Source organism: Lutzomyia longipalpis, chromosome 1 (assembly GCF_024334085.1).
Source record: "Lutzomyia longipalpis isolate SR_M1_2022 chromosome 1, ASM2433408v1".
In the NCBI taxonomy this organism is placed as follows: Eukaryota; Metazoa; Arthropoda; class Insecta; order Diptera; family Psychodidae; genus Lutzomyia; species Lutzomyia longipalpis.
This window is the reverse complement of record NC_074707.1, coordinates 9092096-9115307: the sequence shown is the minus strand read 5'-3', so window position 1 is coordinate 9115307 and position 23212 is coordinate 9092096. Positions and strand designations below refer to the sequence as shown.

Here is a 23212-nt window from a genome sequence, read left to right as displayed (position 1 = left end):
AAGGATGAGAGGCAAATTCAGAAACCTTTCACTCGTCTCTGTATACGCCCCTACGGAGGAGTATCAAGACAGTGATAAGGAGGAGTTCTACGAGAGCCTAACAAGAGTATATGACTCCCTCCCTTTGTATGACTTAAAAATAATCCTTGGTGACTTCAATGCCCAAGTCGGGAAAGAGGATGCCTTTTTGCAGGCTATTGGGAAGCATAGCCTTCACAATGTGTTCGAAGAACATGTTAGATTTCCTTTTAATATTTTTATATATTTTTAGTGCAATAAAATTGCAATATTTTATATATCTTTAGTGCAATAAAACAGCAATATTTTATACTTTTAATGCAATAAAATTGTAATACATTTAAACATATATTTGTGCAATACAATTGTATAAAATATAAAATTATATATTAACAAAACTAACACTAGTGATAAGTGGGGACGCACACCATTTAGCACTTAAGATTTAAATTCATATCAATAAAAACGTTAGGTCATCCCCACCACGCGTCTGTGTGGAACGTAGTCACGATCACCAAACGATCATGAAACGAAATACGTGATCGGCTCCCTTCCAGTCAGCGCGTGGTGGGGATTAGAGAGCACAAAACCAATTGTTTGTGCTCGAAACGACGGACTTGACGAGCAACCAGCAAAGGGAGAACAAGTGGGCCTGCGAATACGGGCACCTTCTCTCTCCCCATCATCTCTTGTAAGTATAAAACTTATTCGGACTTGGCCGCTAAGCCAGCCATCCCGAATAAGATCCATTACTAACAATTAAACTATTTCGCGAATAATACAATAAGCAAGTAAAATGTACTAGAGTTCAAATAATAAACTTTTCTTCTGGTTAAAAAATCAAGTCCCAACTTTTCTTTATGTTACTCTGTGAACATAAAATGGTCCTTCGAGTTTTTTAGAATCAGTAATATAGATTTTCTCCATTTCTCGAGTTTTTTCGAAGAAATTAAAGGGGGTTTTCAACTAACCTTCAACTGATTCACATTTCTCTCTCTCGAGTCTTCGAGAGGTAAGAGGTTTTAATTAATTTTTTTTCAATCACTCCCCGCATTTCTTTGTTCCATCAACCTAGAGTTTAACACAACGGGTTTTTGGCTATTTTCTTTATTTTTTCCTTTCTCTCGTTTGAGAAAGTCTTTATCAATCTAGGAATTATTGAGATACAATTAAAATTCCTGTCGTACTTCTCATTCTCGTCTGAAAAATTATATACAACTAAGATTCTGGTCGAATAAACCGCAGGATTAATTTCTTTTTGTGCTCATTTCCCCACGCTTCACGGGCATATTTCGATAAATTCTTTTTTTTAAACCCATTAAATTCGCCTGGTTAGACTCGAACATCTCCTTGCATAGATGCTCTAGTGAAGGTAACTGCTTCATTCTTATTTTCCTGCAGTGCTTAATCATCGTATTTTGCGCTCAGAATATATAAAAATTTATATATTTCCTTGTTTATAGGAATCATATTGATAAAATCAGTGTGGCTCTCTGCCACATCAAATGATTTTGGTGCAAAAGCACGTTCTATTAAAAATCACCTATTAATTGATTTAAAACGCAATCTTGTGCGCATTATTTCAGGGAATTACATTCCCATTCATATCATACATAAAAATTCAAGCTCCCCTCACATGAGGACTGCAGTATACAACACTTAGAAGCCCCTCGAAAATACACGAAGACAAATTTTGATCTCTAAATTCAGAGCTATAGAGAAGCATTTTTCTTATCGCAGCTCAGGTTGCTGCTGACTATCGAGAATTATATACACAAGCGAAGGTATTTTTTCGCACTTGTTGCTATATATTGCTGATCATTAGAAATCTTATATATGTAAGCAAGACACTCTTCCGGCAGTGTTGCGCCAATTTTTTTTCTCTCAGCAAAAAAGAAAAAAATAGCCCACTAAGGGCAAATATTCGCGCGCGTTTTTTCCTCGCATTCCACATGCAGTCTGTTTAGGCAGCACATTTGTTTGCAACAAAATATTTTTGTAAAAAATATTTAAGCACTAGAAATTTGACCTTATCTTATGTGGAACGAAACACTTAGGCAAGCATTTTGACACTCTTTTGCAGGTACGTCTACCATGCAACATTAACATTTACCACACTAGTTGTCACAAATGCTAGTGTTTTAATTCACAATTTATTTCTTGAAGAATTGATTAATTCTCCCCTTATTTGTTGCAAGTCGTTTTCTTGCCACATCTCATTATTTTCGAATTTTTTAAACACTTGCCCAATTAATTGTCTTTCGACGATCCTTTATCTTTTTTGGTGCAGTGTAATCGCTACTCTATATTTATGCTTAGCTGTCAAGTTTTGCTATTATATTGAATATATTTCGATTTATTCATCTCTCTGTCTTCAAGTTTTCTATACATATTATATCTTCCTAAGTGCTAGGAGCTAATCATAGCCTTCATTTGGCTTATTTGCTGCTGAGTATCAGCAACACTATTCGTATCATATTTTTTAAGCAGGTTCAAGTTCAAGCACTATCGCCACAATGTTTAAGACACCACCAGGTGAAAATCAACGCGTTCTTCAACTACTGCATGACCAAGCAAGATATGCAGAGGAAATAGAACGTAATTATTCGAACTTTAAAAAAGATGGGAAAAAGAAAACTGAGTCTTCAGTGACAAAACAGTTAACCAGGATCGAAGAGAGCTGGGAGGGATTCCGAAGGAATCATTCGGAGATTGAAAAGGTTCTACATCAAGAACACGAATATTTAAGAGACAATCTTTATACTAGCACCGAAGCTGCATACAAGAATGCAGTCTCGGACTTACAGAATTTCCTGCAACAGTTGACCACTGCAACAGCCGCGGCAACACAGGAAGCAGAGGATGAGAACACAACATCCACTTATGTATATACAGGAACAATCCCAAAAACCAGTGCACCTTCAGCAACATGGGACACGGGACTTCCTAATCAAGGGGAACAATACGCTCTTCCGACAAACCCATCAACACAAGGGTCATTATTAATGAACATGTCGCAAGGCACACTTCATGGGCACAATGTTTCGTATACTCCCGTGTATACGAGTGCCCCCGCATTAGCTATACCAAATCCCACAACCATTTTTACAATTCCCCAATACGGAATTAATTGGACCTCAGCAGCAGGCCAATTACCCACAAGCACCTATCCGTCCAATTCAGGACAACAATCGTATTTTGCAACTATGCCCCAGCAATCTTATCCATTTTTCAATCCAAATATTCATCGCCCAAAGCTACCACCAATCAAGGTGATTAAGTTCAATGGCAAAGGAAAAGACTGGAAAAGCTTCTATGAGCTCTTCCAGCATATTATTGGCAACGATCCCACTCTGCACAATGCAGAGAAGTTTGCCTACCTACTGACATATTTGGAGGGTGATGCGCGAAAGCTCATCAGCCACTTAACGCCAACAGGCGAAAATTATGAAGCAGCCATGCTGCTGTTAAAAGGCAGGTACGAGAATAATCGCGACCAATGCCTTGATCATGTTAACACTCTGCTCGATCTAAAAAAGGTAGAACCCAGATCAGCAAGAGGCATCATTGAGATGCATGATCGGATTAAGGAATCAATTGCAGGGCTGCAAAGTTTAGGTCATCCAACTGACTCGATGGGTCTGTTAATAGTAGGGATTGCTATGCGGAAATTGGATAATGAGTCTCTGCGACTTTTCGAAGAGACCATACCAGATCCAACCGAGGTTCCCACATTGGCACAACTGTTAGCCTTTTTGATGAGACGCCACAGAGTGCTCATCGCTTCTAAAGGGAACGAACGGAATGAATATTTCAATAGAAATAAAGGGGAAAGCTCAAAGCAAACTCCCAAACAAGAAGCTCAGTACAAGAAGAGTTACCATACAACAACCAATAAAGTTAATTGTATGCTCTGTAAAGAGCAGCATATGCTTAGCAAATGCCCAAAATTTAACGCACTCACCCCCGAAAAACGCCAAGAAAAGGCTCGGGAACTAGGTCTATGCTTAAGATGTCTCGCTCATAAAGAGGACAAGCCTTGCAACTCAAAGATAATATGCAAGACTTGCAATGAAAACCATAACACGCTTCTTCATCAGGAGAGCAAAGCAAAGGAACCAGGACAGATATTATCTTGTCACTCCAAAATTGATGCCAATGCATCACCACTTTTCCCAACCATGCAAGTTAAGGTTGCTGGCTCGGGAAGCTCAAGCTTGCTAATAAGAACACTGCTAGATACTGGCAGTGGCGAGAATTTCATCTCGGAACAAGCAGTGCAAGAGTTAGGCCTTGCCCGTGAAAAGATCAAGGCTTCGATTAAGGGCGTCGGTGACGGCGCAGTATTAGCAGCAAAACATAAGGTAACCCTATGCCTTGCCCCACGGTTTCTTTCAAAATTCAAATTAACTACAACAGCCATAGTGCTGCCTAAGTTAACTTCGAACCTTCCACAAGAGGAGGTCCAACAATCAATTTATAAGAGTCTGGGTCTCCACAATGTAACATTGGCGGACCCAGAGTTCTCTAGTACAGGACCCATAGATATGATTCTCGGATCCGAAGTCTATGCGAGCATTCTTAAAGATGGAATAATAAGGGCGAACAATGAAGCAAATAAACTTGTTGTTCAAAACACAGAATTCGGGTGGGTGGTCACGGGATCCCACAAAGGGACACCCACTCCCGAAACCAACGTTATCAGTATGATAGCACTGGCTGAATTCGATCAGAACCTACGAGAATTCTGGGTCAAGGATCAGCCGACCAAAAGTGAAAACGACGATGAGCAATGCGTTGAACACTTAAAAAATACCCACATAAGGGACAATAATGGGACTTACATAGTTAGGTCGCCATCCAGGGATAACCCAGAAAAACTAGGTGAATCTCGCAACCAGGCGGTAGCCCGGTTTATAAATTCAGAAAAGAAATTTGACAGAGATCCAGCTTTTAAAGCTGGATACTCTAAATTTATTAACGAGTACAGAGAGTTAAAACACATGTCCGAAGCAGCAGACGGAGAAGGTAAGTATTACCTTCCCCATCATGCTGTCTTCAAGGAGGACAGCTCCACTACCAAGATAAGAGTGGTGTTTGATGCTTCGGCACCCACTTCTTCTAAAATCTCATTAAACACACTGCTTCACACAGGTCCTAAGTTACAAGAGGATCTATCGGATATTCTACTAAAATGGCGTAAAAACAAATTCGTCATAAACGCCAACGTTGAAAAAATGTTCCGGCAGATTTTAGTAGATCCACAGGATAGAAACTACCAACGCATCCTATGGAGGGACAAGCCTTCGGACCCTCTAAAAGAATATACACTGGACACAGTAACTAATGGCACTGCGGCGGCCACATACTTGTCCGTTCAAGTCTTACAGCAACTCGCTGAAGATGAAGGGGATGCGTTTCCCGAAGCCAAAAAAGCCATCAACGACTTCTACGTTGATGACATCTTGACAGGAAGAGACACTATAGAAGAAACGCTCGACCTACAGAAACAACTAATCAGCGTGGAAGCAGCGCTAAACTCTCGCCCCCTGACCCCCCTATCAGATGACCCTTGCGACTTCCACGCGCTCACGCCGGGACACTTCCTAGAAGGAAGGGTGTTATTGGCGCCACCCCGTCTGGAGATAACAGAGGAACACCCGACAAAACGATGGATGCTGGTTAAGAAGCTACAGCTCGATTTATGGCGTAGGTGGTCCAAGGAATACCTACACTATCTCCAGAAAAGACCCAAGTGGAAGGCAGAAACTGAGCAGGTTAAGGTGGGAGACCTGGTCCTGGTGATGGAAGAGAACACCCCACCATTACAATGGCCCCTGGCACGGATCCAACAAATCTACCCAGGTGCAGACGGCCTGACAAGAGTTGCTCAGGTAAGCACGGGTAAGTCAAACAAAAAGAGATCTATCTCTAAACTGGTTAAATTACCCATCGAACAGTCATATGACGATGAAAGCTATAAAAGCAAAGAAACGGTCATTGTAATTAACCACGCGACAACAGAGGATAAAAAGGTTCCCAAAAAGAGACCGTCCAGGCCAATGAAGCCCAAAACGCTAATTAAAGCCTTCATCATCATGCTAATTGTGAGTTTCATAACAGCGTGCACGACCGCCACTCATAATTATAGTATCGTCCAACCAGAACCCGGATTGTACGTAGAGCATTACGGAACAGCATACATTAAAAGAGGAATGCTCCGCGTACAATTTGAATTTCCTAATGAGCAAGCTCAGCAGGATAAAAAGACCCTTCAGGTCGCCTTGGAAAATACGACCAAAGCCTGCGAATTGGCAGAGCAATATGCCAGGGACCTGTTCTGCAAGGGCCGGGGTCATCTCGAACATAAGATAAGGAGCGCCATCAGCCGAATAGACACCCTCTTCCACACTATCCGTGAGAGGAGGGGTCTGTTCGGCAAGGCCCTGACTCTTGTGTTCGGGGTGAACGATGAGGCGTACAAAGAGATTGATGAATTAAAAAAGGGCCAAGCAGAACAGGCCCTGCGTAACGCGCGTCATAATCTTCTTCTAAATTCAAAGGTCGAAAGCACCGTCGACCAAGTAAATGGAAAAATGAGAGAATTTACCTCGAAAATAAGACAAATGTCACACTTAATCGAGGAGGTGCAATCTACGTACGGAGCGATAGACCGCAATCGTGTGAGGATTGGGGTCATCGAGCTGTACAACCTGATAAACGCTTACGCTGACGAACTACTTTCTTTTTATAATAAGTTGATTTTAGCTGAGACGAGTAGGGCCCGGGTGTTGGATTTTATCTCACGTGAGAGACTCAAATTAATTACTGAGAAGACCTTAGAGAAAATAGGCTTAGATTTCAAGATAGAAGATGGCTCCCGTGGCGAGATTCAACTCGTAAGATGCAGCGAGGGAATTCAAGTGTTCGGGCGAATGAACATCTTGGAAGCCAAAGGTCATCAACTCATCCACGTCACACCCATTCCCCTGCAACTAGAAAACGGAAGCTTTCTCATCCCGGAACCAGAGACGGAAGCGCTAGCGGTGAACTTTGACCAAAGAACGTACTTCAACATCCAGAAGGAAACTTGTCAGCTACAAGAAGTCTCCACCTATCTATGCACTCCTGAGGCCACCCATGATCTGAAGGAGCAGCCCACCTGCATCATTGATGAAATCTATGATCGCCATCCAAGGCACAGCTGCAACCTCACGCTATTTCATATGGAAGGCACTATTTGGAAAAAGCTAATCATGCAAAACGTTTGGCTTTTCATCAGCTCACAAAGATCCAGTATCAGTATCACCTGCCATGGAAGACGTGAAGAGCAAGTCCTGCCCCCAATAGGACTGATAAAAATCGCCAAGGGATGCAGTCTAGAAAGCGGTACGATGACAATGTACGCTAGTATCGACACCTCAGCTGTGGCCACCGTCAGTTACATAAAGCCTCTAAGCCTCAGTGGGCTGAATGCAGCAAAGCAAATCACCATAAATGCATTCGCAGGGATACCGCCACTGAAGACTTATGAACCAATCACCACGACTGCCATACTGAAGGACGAAGAAGCATCATCCCAAACATCAGCCACTTGGCATACTTGGCTGAATCTCTTCATCCTCATGGGCATCACCGTCCTAGGAGCAGGGGTAATGGGGGTGCGCAAGTGGATGAGAAGAAGGAAGCTGGAAGGAGCCAACGCCGACGACTCAGCTAGATCCTCACACCCGATCACCATGAGATTCCAAGAGCTACTGCAGAGATCCCGAGAGCGCCGCTCGTCGCGGGGCCAGTATGTTCGAAGAACATGTTAGATTTCCTTTTAATATTTTTATATATTTTTAGTGCAATAAAATTGCAATATTTTATATATCTTTAGTGCAATAAAACAGCAATATTTTATACTTTTAATGCAATAAAATTGTAATACATTTAAACATATATTTGTGCAATACAATTGTATAAAATATAAAATTATATATTAACAAAACTAACACTAGTGATAAGTGGGGACGCACACCATTTAGCACTTAAGATTTAAATTCATATCAATAAAAACGTTAGGTCATCCCCACCACGCGTCTGTGTGGAACGTAGTCACGATCACCAAACGATCATGAAACGAAATACGTGATCGGCTCCCTTCCAGTCAGCGCGTGGTGGGGATTAGAGAGCACAAAACCAATTGTTTGTGCTCGAAACGACGGACTTGACGAGCAACCAGCAAAGGGAGAACAAGTGGGCCTGCGAATACGGGCACCTTCTCTCTCCCCATCATCTCTTGTAAGTATAAAACTTATTCGGACTTGGCCGCTAAGCCAGCCATCCCGAATAAGATCCATTACTAACAATTAAACTATTTCGCGAATAATACAATAAGCAAGTAAAATGTACTAGAGTTCAAATAATAAACTTTTCTTCTGGTTAAAAAATCAAGTCCCAACTTTTCTTTATGTTACTCTGTGAACACAATGAATGCAATGACAATGGTCTTCGCCTGGTAACATTCGCCATGGACAGGAACATGACAGTGAGCAGTACGACATTCCCCCACAAAGACGCGCATAAAATGACATGGAAGTCAAATGATGGGCGGACGTGCAACCAGATTGATCATGTGTTAGTTGCTAACCGGCACAGATCATCAGTAATTGATGTACGATCATGGAGGGGAGCGGACTGTGATACTGATCATTTCTTAGTCACCGCAACGGTCAGGGAAAGAATCTCTATGGCAAGGGAGAGGAAGTCCAAGGCCGTGCCGAAGTGGAACGTGGAGATCCTTAAAGCTCCTGATCGAAGACACCGCTACCAGCAGGTAGTTGAAGGGAAGCTACGTGGCAATCCCGAGAACCGGTCGCAAAATACCAATGTCGACGAGGAGTGGAAATCCCTGAAGGAGATAATTCTGGATGCGGCTCAAGCTTCTGTTGGCACTGTGAAGGCGCAAAAGAAAAACAATTGGTTCGACGAGGAGTGTGTGACCGCACTGCAGAAAAGAGCGGATGCACGTAGACGTGCAATCGGTAGCCCTTCCGGTGAGAACGAAGCGGAGTACAGGAGGATCCGATATGAAACGCAAAGGTTGTGCAGGAGGAAGAAAAGGGCGTACCTCAAACAACAGCTTGAGGATATGGAGAGGCTTCAGCAAAGAGGAGAGGTGAGAGATTTCTACAGAGCTGTAGCTTCCGAAAGAAAGGGCTTTCAACCGCAGGTGGCTATGTGCAAAGACCAGCAGGGGAACCTTTTAACGCAAGATACAGACATTGTCAAGCGCTGGGAAGAATACTTCCAAGTTTTGCTGAATGCTGGCGATGAACCAGTAGTGCAAGACGAGGAAGATATGGTTGCAGATGGTCGAGAGGTGGAACCCCCGACCCTGGAGGATGTAGTGAAGGCGATTCAAAGCCTGAAAAACCATAAAGCACCCGGGGAAGACAACATTCCTGCGGAGCTGGTGAAGTATGGTGGAGATGAGCTTCACAAACGCATCTACGGATTAATCCGTAAAATCTGGGTGACAGGGAAGATGCCGGATGACTGGAACGTGGCTGTTATTGTCCCAATATACAAGAAGGGAGACCGGCTGGACTGCGCGAATTACAGGGGCATTTCGCTTCTGGACACAGTATACAAAGTCCTGTCAAGGATCATCTTGAACAGGCTGGCTCCGTACGCGGAGGAATTGGTTGGAGAGTACCAGGCGGGCTTTCGTCCTGGGAGATCTACAACTGACCAGCTTTTTAGTGTACGTCAAGTACTGGAAAAATTTTGGAGGCGGGGCTTTACAATGCACCAACTCTTTATTGATTTTCGGCAGGCCTATGATACCATCAAAAGGAGCAGCCTGTGGCGGGCCTTAAGAAATATGGAAATCCCATCCAAGTTGATTAGCTTGATTAGGATGACCATTTCTCAATCAAAATCTCAGGTGAAAGTAGCGGGGGTGAGGTCTGGGAGCTTTGACGTGGTCTCTGGGCTTCGGCAGGGAGACACTCTCTCTCCTACACTATTTAACCTCGCGCTACATTATGCGGTAAAGAAGTCGGGATATAGGAAAGATGCATTCATCCATAGACACTCCACGCAATTGTTTGCTTTTGCAGACGATATTGACATAATTGGTCGGCGTGCGGAGCGTGTGAAGGAGACTTTTGTTGAATTTAGCGCATCTGCAGCAGAAATGGGGCTCAAAGTAAACGAGCAGAAAACCAAGTACATGGTCACCGGAAAAGAAGCAGCTAGATGGCGCCAGAATTTACGCATTGGGGATCAGGAATTCGAAGTGGTGAGAGCCTTCAAATACCTAGGTTCCACGCTAACGGATGAGAATGACGTAGGATTTGAGGTGAAGGAGAGAATAGCAGCGGGAAGCAGGTGCACGTTTGCACTCTCCTCTATTTTCCGGTCGAGGTGCGTCTCGTGGTCAACAAAGGTTAAAATATACCAGGTCATCGTGAAACCGATTGTCACGTATGGCCTGGAAGTAGTGCCGCTAAGGCGCTCAGATGAAAGAGCACTTGAAACCTTTGAGAGGCGCATCTTGAGACGGATATATGGGCCGGTGAGAGTGGAGGTTGAAGGTGAAAATTTGTTTCGCATAAGGACAAATGATGAGCTTGAAGACCTCTACAAAAAACCGCTCATAACAGCCTCAATCCGGGCGTCAAGACTACGCTGGCTAGGCCATGTCCATAGGATGTCGGCCGAAAGAATGCCCAAGAAGCTACTGAACCTAAACCTGATGGGGCCAGGTGTGAGAGGCAGGCCCAGAAAGGAATGGGAAGACGTAGTGGCTCAGGATCTTGAAAGATTGGGCGTTGCTGATCTGGGCCGGAGGTTGGCGAGGGATCGCCAAGGATGGAGAGCGCTGTTGAAGAAGGCCGAGTCCCTTAATGGGACGTGAGACTGGATCAATTCCCGTAGGAAACCAGTCTCAAGCCATTTAAAGAAGAAGAAGAAGATATAGCGAAAACAAAATTTGGGGGTTATCCAAAATGGCGGACGGGGGGGTGGGGGGTCGGATTTGACCTCATAATCGGATGTCTTCCACCCGATATATGAACTTTGCCGTTGACCGCAAGTCTCTATCTATTACTGTTCTCTTGTAATTCAGCAAAAGGTTCCGGACGGCCGGCCGGACGGACGGCCGGCCGGAAAAAAAATTTTTTTGGCGCATACGTTTTTTGGAATGTGGGGACCCTAATTCGTGCTCATCCCAAGTTTGAGCCCGATCTGACGACTTTGCATTTTTGAGTGTACACAGAAGCTGTGCTTCTTTTAAGAAAGAATCATAGCTAAAAAATGAAGGATCAATAGCTCATTAGATAGAACATTCAGATGACATCCAAAAGGCTCCGGTTCGAGCACATTAAAAAGCAGACAAAATTGTATTTCTTTAATATTTTTTTTAGATCCTTCTGACCACTTTTATTTTAAAAAAAGTAATCCAAAGAAAAAAATTATTACAAAAAAATTAAAGAATTCATTTTATTTTGTGAAACAGTCAATTTCTTTCTTTCACTTTACTGTAAACACCGTACAGAGGTTCTGTTTTGCAAAATATAGGAAAATAGGAGAGAAAAATAGTCGTGATGTGTGGGGGTGGATTTTAGAGGTTTTCCACCCCCGCGAGAACTTTATTATGTGGATGAGAACATTGCCCACGCATTTTGTCACCAACATCGATTTCTCTCTTCCATCCAACCCTCATTTCCCCTTCCTTCAGACAGATATACAATTTTCCACTTTCCACCCCCAATTTCCTCCACCCCTTATCCGTTTCTTTCGATGCTTTTCCCCAAATAAAACTCCCCCTCTCGCTGCCCATTGATTTGGGGCCATTGCAGGAGGATTCTGGGGCTTCTTATCAATTTCAATTCGCCTCCATTTCTCCCAGAGATTGGCGCCAATATTTTTTTCACAGCTCTGTCCAGCCGCCTGATTGGAGTTCATCAGTCCTCAATCTTTTTTTTTTACATCCCGATAAAAGCAGCGAGATTCGCATTAAATGCGCTGTGAGGTTGTTGTAGAGAGTTGAGCGAGTTTTCGGTTGGAATTTATTCCGTTTTGTTTGCGAGATTAAATGCGAGAAGCTCTAGCCGAAAGAAGAGTGATTAGAAGTATATAAAAATCGCGTCAGGGTGGGTAGATAAAATAGCTTTATCGTCTTTCTCTTCTATTCTTCTTGTTTTTTATTCTTTTGCTGCACAATAAGCTATTTTCATTCGTTTGAATTTTTTTTTTTTGATAAAGACCAAAATGCTTCATTTTATTCCCGCAACGTTTTTAAGCTACAAAAATGTGCAGAAAATTGAAAATATTTTTAAATAATCTGCTGAATTGGCAGCTTAAAAAAAAATAAATTGAAGGAAAGGTCTGGAAAATTCAAAGAGCTGACCTACATGAAAAATGAAATAAAAATTTGTTGAGAAGAATTCAAGAAGATCTTGAAGAAGTAAGAAAAAATGAGCAAATATTTACTTTCAAAGGCCAGACATGCGTATTTTTTCCAGTGCAACGTCTCTATCTGATTGAATGACAAAAATGACATCATTTGCGGTGGTTTTCAGTGAGATACTCAAATAAAACTAATCAGAAATTGCGGCTTAACGTGTGGAGATCTCTCTTGACTCATCGCCACCACAGCAACTTATCTGAATCACACATCAATATAATAAGTTCAGACAATTAATTTTGTGCGTTTATTTTAATTAATAAGTGAAATATTTAATAAATTTTCTTTTTATCTGTAAAGGAAAACTGACAAAACGAATAAAAGGACATTTTTTCGTTTTCTTTAAAAAAAAAACTTTTAATTAATCAGATGAGTGTTTTGTCACTGAAGTATATCAATTGTGTAAAAAATGCATTGTAAAGTGTGTCTAGGATAAAGAGTAAGGTTAATACGTTATTTAACCTTAAGAAAACATTCTCTTAGGGGACTGGAGAAGCACTCTTTTATTGATTTCTTTACAGTTCGTGATTTTTTTGACTGCCTCAGTGGCCTTAGAAAATCATTAAGCTTCTTGTAACTTTTCTTTTGGGCCACAGTAGGTAGCAAAGCGGCTTAACCGATTGAAATAAAAATTATTTGGGGTAAGAATAATTTATTTTATATCAATTTTAATTTGTTTTTTTTTCTTTATTTTGATCAGAAAAACTGCATTTATTCCAAGACATCCGTAAAGGAGTTTATTCACTTTTGTATATAAGAATTCCATATGCGAAGAAACAACCAAGACACGCGTAATTTTACAAATGATCAAAGAAGAATCAGAAATTGCCAGAAACTTTCCATTCCACTCGGTTCTGTTTGAAAAATTCCGCAAAGATTTGCTTAAAAATGCTAACAATGACGTCACTAATGTTTATTTTTGTGTTTTTCAATGCCCATAAAATATTTATGCCAATAGTCCGTTGTAAATGATTTTAGACAAGATATTTTTATGCCTCATTAAAGTGATTAAAAAATGCAAAAAATGACGTCATTGTTTGCATTTTTTTTTTAAATTTTTTTGTTAGGTGTTCCCAATTGATTTTAAATGAAAATAAAGCGTTTTTTACGATTTTTTATTCATTTTTGATTCTCTACAAGATTTACTATGTCCAGATGTTTCCTTCCAATAAAAATTTTTCCCATACAAAAATGAATAAACTCCTTTTAATAATTAAAAAAAAACAATTTCAATTTTTTTATAATAATAATATTTTTCCCCCGGAGATAATTCTACAAAATTCTCTATCCAATTGTATCCCAATGGGATTTAAAAGGAAAAGGCAAAAAAAAATCTGCTTCAACATGTTCTGCATGGATCTGTGTGTAAAATCTCATTTCCGCTACTTCTGACTTCTCCTGACCATCACGCAATTTCCTCCTTTTTGGCCAAGACTGCGTGTGATGCATTCCTCTAGGCCGGAGATCTTCATGTACGAGGGGGGTTGGCAAACATGTGGAGCAAAGATTTTTGGGGACGACGTGAAAATCGAGGGCAGTGGAAAAGCGCCGAAGGCTGCGTGTGGGCGCAGAGGGGGGGGGAGGAGGATTTTCATTGTTGAACAATTTCCTCATCGTCATTCCACAAACAAAGTTCCTGCGCAGACGCAACGTGGAACAAGACCAGCCATCATTCCCAATTCATCCCGTCTGGCCATTACAATGGGGGCTCTACGAATGAATCCAACGGAATTTCTCATCCCAAAATCACGACTTTTGTGTCTCTTTCGGCATTTCCTCCGCGTGGTGGTTTAATTGGGGCAAGGAAGAGGGAGACATGGGGTCAAAGCTCTCCCCAGAAGACTTACTGCTGTCAGAGCAGAGGAGAAGAACAACGACAGCAGCGGAGAGCTGCGATTGAGACGAGAATTCTTTTTTGAAACGAAAAATGGTGATGAGTCACGGTCTCTGCACCTCCATCACGCACACAGACACATCTCGCTCTCTCTCTGGAAAATTTCCCCCAACCCAGCAGAGAAACCGCCTCCCGGATGCCCAACATCCGCCCCATTTCTCCCCAAAAAACTCCCCTAAATCCCTTCAGTGGCTCCCCATGCATCACCTGAGCAGCTTACCGGTGCCCCAGTGACGCCGGGAAGCCCCACAAAAGCCCCGCACACTCACCTGCAAATGCTCCTGGAATCTAATTGGTAAATCCGTCATTTTGTCGTGCTGCCTCGTTCACTCACACAAATTCTCAACTCAAAATCTCAATAAATGTCCAACACAGGAGAACGAAAAAGCCACACTTGCGTGTCTATTCACACCCAATTCACCGGGGCGGAGCGCCTCGCGTGAGCTCGTGCACGTCTGCAGCGGGCTCCGTAAACGCCTTTTTTCCCGTTCTTTTTGGGGCGGCAGCGCAATTTTTTTTCTTGCAAAGACGACCAAACAATGGCTGACACCACAATTTGGCAGATGATGGGGCCCAATTTTTTCTCAACGCGTTTTCACACTCTCCACCAGCGATTTGTGTCACAAACTACCTCACACGGGGTCGCGGGTTGTCACGAGAGCGGCGTGAGCGGGGTTTGCGTGCGTGAATTGCAAAATTGCGGGTCACAGCAACCTTTTTCTCCCTCCGATGTCGTGTCACCTCTTCAAGGGGCTAATCACTCACTAGATTGCACGCCTATGCAGAATCAGGCACCAATTTTCCATCACAAACTGATTCGGATTCTGATTTGCATTCCAATTGGATTTTCTTTTTGCGTTTTGCATTTGTTTCGAATTGTTTTGATTAAAAATTAAAGAAAAAAGAACATTTTTTAAAGATTTGTTCATAAAAATTATGAAATTGAAACAACTTCTTGTAAGACTAGAGATGAGATAATTTCAAGACAATTCTTGTAAGATTTTAACGTAATTATAGGGTCTGATATAAAGTTTTTCTATTCTTGCATTTTGTAAGTAATAAGATTTTTGTTTTCTGAGAAAAAATTAATAAGATTTTGACATTTTATATCTTTCTTCAATCGGGGTTTTGAAGGAAAATTACTGTTTTCAGGGATCTTTTAAGATCTTTCTGACTGCTTTCTGAAATAAAAAAAATCTTTTTTTTTTTAATACCTCAAGATCGATCTGAAAACATAAACTGTCAAAATTGAACAAAAATCTTTAAGTTACTAGTAGAGAAAAGGAAATATTTTTATCAGAATCGACCCTTTGCAGTGTTTTAGTGTTCCATAATCCATAATGATCTTCTAAGATTTTTGAATTTGCATTTTTTATATAAGTTCAACATGAGAAAAAAAAAACAAAAAAAAATCAATTTGCATTTTTTTTATATAAATTCAACATGAGAAAAAACAAAAAATTCAACTATTAAATTGTAAGGAATTAACAAGAGATTTTTTTTAAGAATCCCTTTTTCATTATTTTTCCCTAAAGAACTCGATTTTTATCACCGATATCGGCCCTACTAAAATCTAATTGTCAGCAAATTCTGCAATAAAAACACAGAAAACTTTATAGATGAAAAGATTTTTTATCAAGAACTTTCAAAATAAGATTAAAAATTAGCTTAATTAGAAGTTTAATCATACTTTTGACATTTATTGTACTTTTTCTTAAATTCTTAGAGAATCTAATTTTTTTTTATTGAAAACAGATAATTTTTTTTTATTATTACAGCAAAAATAGAAGTTTCTTATTCTGAAAAATTAAGAAAATATTCATGCTGGAAGCCTCGTAAAGTTACTTTACTTCAATCTAATTGACGATAATCAAAGAAAAGTAAAAAACAGAAAATATCTAAAGAAGAAAAAAGGAAAATTAACCTGCTGGCCGCCAAGACCTTGGAGCTTCCTTAGAGCGCCAAGGTGGGGTCGTTGAACGACCCCAAGAAGGAAGTCGATTTTCTCATAAACCATACAACCGGGAACTGTCGGGTCACTACCTTTAGACTCCTTATATAGTCCTCTTGCCCCTTGCATCACAAATTCGCCACCCGGAAACACGCAGAAGAAGATATTAGGGAAAAACATTTTTCATTCATTTTTCACAATTTCTTCTTGAGAAATTTGCCACGAAGTTGACCGCAATTGCTATTTTTTTCACTACTTCCCCATATTCCCCTCACTTCCCGCACCGTGATAAATGGCAATATTTCTCGAATATTCTTTATTGTTTTGCACATTTATATGCTTCTAATTATGTTTTATGTTGTTTATGTTACTTATTCGCGATAATTCTGACACTGAGAAGGTAAAGTGAGAAAGTAAACACAACCCTTCAACCCCCTTCAACCATATGATTTATGATGTGACTAACTTCATTCTAAGAAATTTTCCGCAGCATGGCCGTTACACCAATTTTTGAATTCCCTTCTTCTACATTTTCCTTAATAACTTTTCTTGTGGTGGACGGATTGAGCTGAAATTTTTACACAACCTCCTCAGATAACCAAGGAACTTATTTCCAAAAGATGGGATCGCTAACTTTTATATTTATTAAGTTATAGCACGAAATATAGGGCTGGGGTCGTTCAACGACCCCGCTTGGCGGCCTAGAGGTTAAGAATATTTTTAGTCTGGAATCCCAAATAAATTTTTTTTAAATAAAATTATTAATTAGATGTTTCTCTAAGATTTCTTGTAACTAGAAGAAAAAAAACATTTTTTTAAGAAATAAACATTTTTTATTAAACTCAATAAATAAATAAATAGATAATTAAAAATTACATGACTTGATTCCGATTCTGAAATCATTGAATCACCCCTTGGAATTTTTTTCAATTCTCTTCCTTACAGGTGGAATTCATAGCAAAGCCTTAAACAATCAATCAAATGAATTTTCTCGCTGTTTTCCGGCAATTCTCTGCAATTGTGCGGAGTCTCCCTGCGCGGGGGCTACACACCACACCATGTTCAGCCAAACAGAAACTTCCCACATTCAGTGCGAGTCGTCAGAGCAAGATAATGGACAAATTAATGCATGGCCGGGATAAAGGGAAGCGCCACTGGTACGCTGCGAAGGTTCCTGGAGGGGCTCACGTTGGGTCTGCTTCTGCCAAAGCCATCAGCAGCACTGAAGGACAACCCAGGCACGTTCTGAAGCGCGTGACGGTGCTCAATAAGCTCTTTATGCGGAATATTGCTGAGATTATGGCCACGGGGGAACTTTCTCAGGAGATTCTGGGTCGTGGGCTGGAGATTTGCCGTGTAAAGGTGTCCCCGGACTTCCATGTGGCCAATGTGTATTGGATGGCAAAGGGAACGGATGAGGATGATGTGATGGAAGAGCTTTTGGGGAGGATTTCTGGACGTTTGAGGCATGAATTGTCGCAACTTCGGCTGATGGGTGAAGTTCCACGGATTAGCTTCATCAAGGATCTCAATTATGCCAAATTCCAGGATGTGGACAGATTGCTGGCAAAGGCGGACTTTGGGGAGGATTACGTGCCCTTCTACATGCGTCAGAAGGAGGATATTGCTGTGGACAGGATGCAAAATGAGTTTGTGGCTCCGGATGCCCTCCCGGAGATGCGACAGGATGTCTTTGGGCTCAATCACGAGGAGATTATGCGGAAGATCACTCAAACGCTCGGAAAAACCAAATCTGCGTGGGAAAAATACGAATTTGGTGCGAAGCATGAAGAATCTCCGCAGATTCAGCGTCCAGGAAGAGATCCAGAAGCTCTTGCAGCTGCAAATCTTCACCTCGAGGAACGCTTCACACAATTCCTTAAGAATCAACACAGATCGGAAGTTCCGGAGAGGAAGAAACATCGTCCGGAGATTCATGAGATCCCTCAGGAGGAACTTTCAGAGGAATTTGTGGATAATTCCCTATTTGAGGAGGAAAATTTCGACGACTATCCAGTGGAGAAAAAATAAAATAATTTTTTGGGATCTTTTCCATTTATTTCACGGAAATAAATCTTAAAAGTCTGATGACCTGGTCAGGATACAAAAAAGTCTTATTTTGTACATCCATCCCCCGGAATCAGCTGCTGCGCGCCTACTCAAACAGACCGAAGCCCATATCGTCGTCCTCAGACTCGGATTCTTCCTTCTTCTTCTCCTCTGTTTGGAATAAAAAAAGAGAAAGAAATAATTACTTCCGGATCCTTTTAGGGGAGCTTCTCTGGGGGATTAAGGAAGGGGTATCAGACGTTGAAATGTTTGAATCACACAGTTTCATGCGAAAGATGGTGTTAAAGGTAAATCATCACGAAGATTTTGATTTTCACTGGAGCTTCCACGTGGGACGCTAACTTACCCTTCTTCTCTTCCTTGGCGGCGGCAGGAGCTTCAGCTGGGGCAGCAGCAACAGCAGCAGCAGCACCACCTCCCACGGGCATCGAGGAGAGCTTCTCACGGCCTGGAAAAGTAAACAGAAGCTTTTAGAATCTTTCCGGAAAGCTTTCCGGACGCCAAAACACGCGGTTTTCTCAATTTAAAAACACCGGAAACTACACAAAAGACCCTTCAAAGATCCTTTAGCTACTTACCCTTCTCAATCAGCTCATCAATGTTCTTTCCATTGAGCTCAGCGCAGACTTTCTTCACGCGCTCACCGTCAACCTCAATGCCCACCGAGCTGAGGATCTTCTCAATGTCTCCGGATGTGGGATTCTCCTTGCCTCCCAGCACAGCGAGTAGGTATGCAGCCACGTAACGCATTCTACAATCACAACAAACAAAAATAAATAATTAAATCTCCTCCACAGACCCCTCAAAACGCTCTAAAACACTTCCAATCCAACTCATCCCAAACAAGGAAGCCAAGAAAAACTTTGAGGTTAGAAAGAGAAATCCATGAAAATTAAAAGAATCTTCAGGATTTTCTCAAGGATTTCATATCATCCTTGTGGGTGAGTTTTTCCTGAAGGAGATTGCAAGGAAATATTTGATAAAAACTCACGTTTAAGTCCTTTGACGACACGAAACGCAATCAGCACACAAAATGCAGACTTATCACGTCTGAGTTTTCCTTCAAAAAGAGAGAATAAGTGTGGGGGCGCCACCTGTATCAAAACTTCAGTGAAACAGGTGAAACGAGAATTCGTGTTTCAATGTTTCATTGGGTGTAATTTAATATGTAGTCGTAGAAAATTAAATTCTTGATTTTTGCTCCTTTTTAATTGCCTTAAAAAATTTCTCAACTTTTGTATACTTTAATATTCGTTTAGGCTGCTAAGGAAAAAACAATTTTCTAATCTAAAAGAAAATAAGCTGGAAAATAACAAAAATAAAAAAAAAAATATTTTTAAGGTTTTTTTTTAACATTATTTTTTACTTTTTCTATTAAAATAAATCGAAATTAACACTTGGAGGACTTTTGTGGACACCGTGGCCATTTCGAGCTTTTAAATCTGTGACGCTAAAAAATGTATCCGTGACGTTAAAAATTCATCCGTGACGCTAAAAATGTATCCGTGATGATAAAATGTATCCGTGACGCTAAAAAATTCATCCGTGGCGCTAAAAAATTTATCTGTGACGCTAAAAAATGTATCCGTGACGCTAAAAATATATCCGTGATGATAAAATGTATCCGTGACGCTAAAAAAATGCATCCGTGACGATCAAAAATGCAAGCGTGACGCTAAAATATGTAACCGTGACGGTTAAAAATTCATCCGTGACGGTTAAAAATGCATCCGTGACGCTAAAAAATTCAACTGTGACGCTAAAAAATGTATCCGTGACGCTAAAAATGTATCCGTGACGATCAAAAATGCATCCGTGACGCTAAAAATGTATCCGTGACGCTAAAAATGTATCCGTGACGCTAAAAATGTATCCGTGATGATAAAATGTATCCGTGACGCTAAAAAAATGCATCCGTGACGATCAAAAATGCAAGCGTGACGCTAAAATATGTAACCGTGACGGTTAAAAATTCATCCGTGACGCTAAAAAATGTATCCGTGACGCTAAAAATGTATCCGTGACGCTAAAAATATGTAACCGTGACGGTTAAAAATTCATCCGTGACGCTAAAAAATGTATCCGTGACGCTAAAAAAATGCATCCGTGACGCTAAAAATCCGTGACGCTAAAATGTATCCGTGACGCTAAAAGTGTATCCGTGACGCTAAAAAAAATGTATCCGTGACGCTAAAAAAATGTATCCGTGACGATCAAAAATGCATCCGTGACGCTAAAAATGTATCCGTGACGCTAAAATATGTATCCGTGATGATAAAATGTATCCGTGATGATAAAATGCATCCGTGACGATCAAAAATGCAAGCGTGACGCTAAAATATGTAACCGTGACGGTTAAAAATTCATCCGTGATGATAAAATGTATCCGTGACGCTAACAAAATGCATCCGTGACGATCAAAAATGTATCCGTGACGCTAAAAATGTATCCGTGACGCTAAAAATATATCCGTGATGATAAAATGTATCCGTGACGCTAAAAAAATGCATCCGTGACGATCAAAAATGCATCCGTGACGCTAAAAATGTATCCGTGACGCTAAAAATATATCCGTGATGATAAAATGTATCCGTGACGCTAAAAAAATGCATCCGTGACGATCAAAAATGCAAGCGTGACGCTAAAATATGTAACCGTGACGGTTAAAAATTCATCCGTGACGCTAAAAAATGTATCCGTGACGCTAAAAAAATGCATCCGTGACGCTAAAATATGTAACCGTGATGATAAAATGTATCCGTGACGCTAAAAATATATCCGTGATGATAAAATGTATCCGTGACGATCAAAAATGCATCCGTGACGCTAAAAATGTATCCGTGACGCTAAAAATATATCCGTGATGATAAAATGTATCCGTGACGCTAAAAAAATGCATCCGTGACGATCAAAAATGCAAGCGTGACGCTAAAATATGTAACCGTGACGGTTAAAAATTCATCCGTGACGCTAAAAAATGTATCCGTGACGCTAAAAAAATGCATCCGTGACGCTAAAATATGTAACCGTGATGATAAAATGTATCCGTGACGATCAAAAATGCATCCGTGACGCTAAAAATGTATCCGTGACGCTAAAAATATATCCGTGATGATAAAATGTATCCGTGATGATAAAATGCATCCGTGACGATCAAAAAAGCGTGACGCTAAAATATGTAACCGTGACGGTTAAAAATTCATCCGTGACGCTAAAAAATGTATCCGTGACGCTAAAAATGTATCCGTGACGCTAAAAATATGTAACCGTGACGGTTAAAAATTCATCCGTGACGCTAAAAAATGTATCCGTGACGCTAAAAAAATGCATCCGTGACGCTAAAATATGTAACCGTGATGATAAAATGTATCCGTGACGATCAAAAATGCATCCGTGACGCTAAAAATGTATCCGTGACGCTAAAAATATATCCGTGACGCTAAAAATGTATCCGTGACGCTAAAAATATATCCGTGACGCTAAAAATGTATCCGTGACGCTAAAAATATATCCGTGACGCTAAAAAATGTATCCGTGACGCTAAAAATGTATCCGTGACGCTAAAATATGTAACAGTGACGGTTAAAAATTCATCCGTGACGCTAAAAAATGTATCCGTGACGCCAAAAATGTATCCGTGACGCTAAAAATATGTAACAGTGACGGTTAAAAATTCATCCGTGACGCTAAAAAATGTATCCGTGACGCTAAAAATGTATCCGTGACGCTAAAAATATGTAACCGTGACGGTGATTAAAAATTCATCCGTGACGCTAAAAAATGTATCCGTGACGCTAAAAATGTATCCGTGACGCTTAAAAATTCATCCGTGGCGCTAAAAAATTTATCTGTGACGCTAAAAAAAAATGCATCCCTGACGATCAAAAATGCAAGCGTGACGCTAAAATATGTAACCGTGATGATAAAATGTATCCGTGACGATCAAAAATGCATCCGTGACGCTAAAAATGTATCCGTGACGCTAAAAATATATCCGTGATGATAAAATGTATCCGTGACGCTAAAAAAATGCATCCGTGACGATCAAAAATGCATCCGTGACGCTAAAAATGTATCCGTGACGCTAAAAATATATCCGTGATGATAAAATGTATCCGTGACGCTAAAAAATTCATCCGTGGCGCTAAAAAATTTATCTGTGACGCTAAAAAAAAATGCATCCGTGACGATCAAAAATGCAAGCGTGACGCTAAAATATGTAACCGTGACGGTTAAAAATTCATCCGTGACGGTTAAAAATGCATCCGTGACGCTAAAAATGTATCCGTGACGCTAAAAATGTATCCGTGATGATAAAATGTATCCGTGATGATAAAATGCATCCGTGACGATCAAAAATTCATCCGTGACGCTAAAAAATTCAACTGTGACGCTAAAAAATGTATCCGTGACGCTAAAAAAATGCATCCGTGACGCTAAAATATGTAACCGTGATGATAAAATGTATCCGTGACGATCAAAAATGCATCCGTGACGCTAAAAATGTATCCGTGACGCTAAAAATATATCCGTGATGATAAAATGTATCCGTGATGATAAAATGCATCCGTGACGATCAAAAATGCATCCGTGACGCTAAAAATGTATCCGTGACGCTAAAAATATATCCGTGATGATAAAATGTATCCGTGACGCTAAAAAATTCATCCGTGGCGCTAAAAAATTTATCTGTGACGCTAAAAAAAATGCATCCGTGACGATCGAAAATGCAAGCGTGACGCTAAAATATGTAACCGTGACGGTTAAAAATTCATCCGCGACGGTTAAAAATTCATCCGTGACGCTAAAAATGTATCCG

General features: G+C 40.7%; 3 protein-coding genes across 3 annotated transcripts in view; 1 reads left to right on the top strand and 2 right to left on the bottom strand.

The window, feature by feature from the left end:
• The window catches only part of LOC129787507 (C2 domain-containing protein 5), a 970947-nt gene that overhangs the window by 583270 nt on the left and 364465 nt on the right, over positions 1–23212 (bottom strand). The window lies entirely within an intron of this gene.
• Positions 17268–18370, top strand: LOC129787855 (putative ribosome-binding factor A, mitochondrial). The gene has a single exon (XM_055823674.1). The coding sequence runs from the start codon at positions 17305–17307 to the stop codon at positions 18352–18354; it is 1050 nt and encodes a 349-aa protein (XP_055679649.1). The 5' UTR covers positions 17268–17304; the 3' UTR covers positions 18355–18370.
• On the bottom strand, positions 18360–19512 carry LOC129787942 (60S acidic ribosomal protein P2). The gene is made up of 4 exons (XM_055823821.1): positions 19385–19512; positions 18972–19144; positions 18740–18841; positions 18360–18543 (listed from the first exon to the last, which is right to left on the bottom strand). Exons 2-4 carry the CDS (start codon positions 19141–19143, stop codon positions 18479–18481), a joined length of 339 nt encoding a protein of 112 aa, XP_055679796.1. The 5' UTR covers position 19144; positions 19385–19512; the 3' UTR covers positions 18360–18478.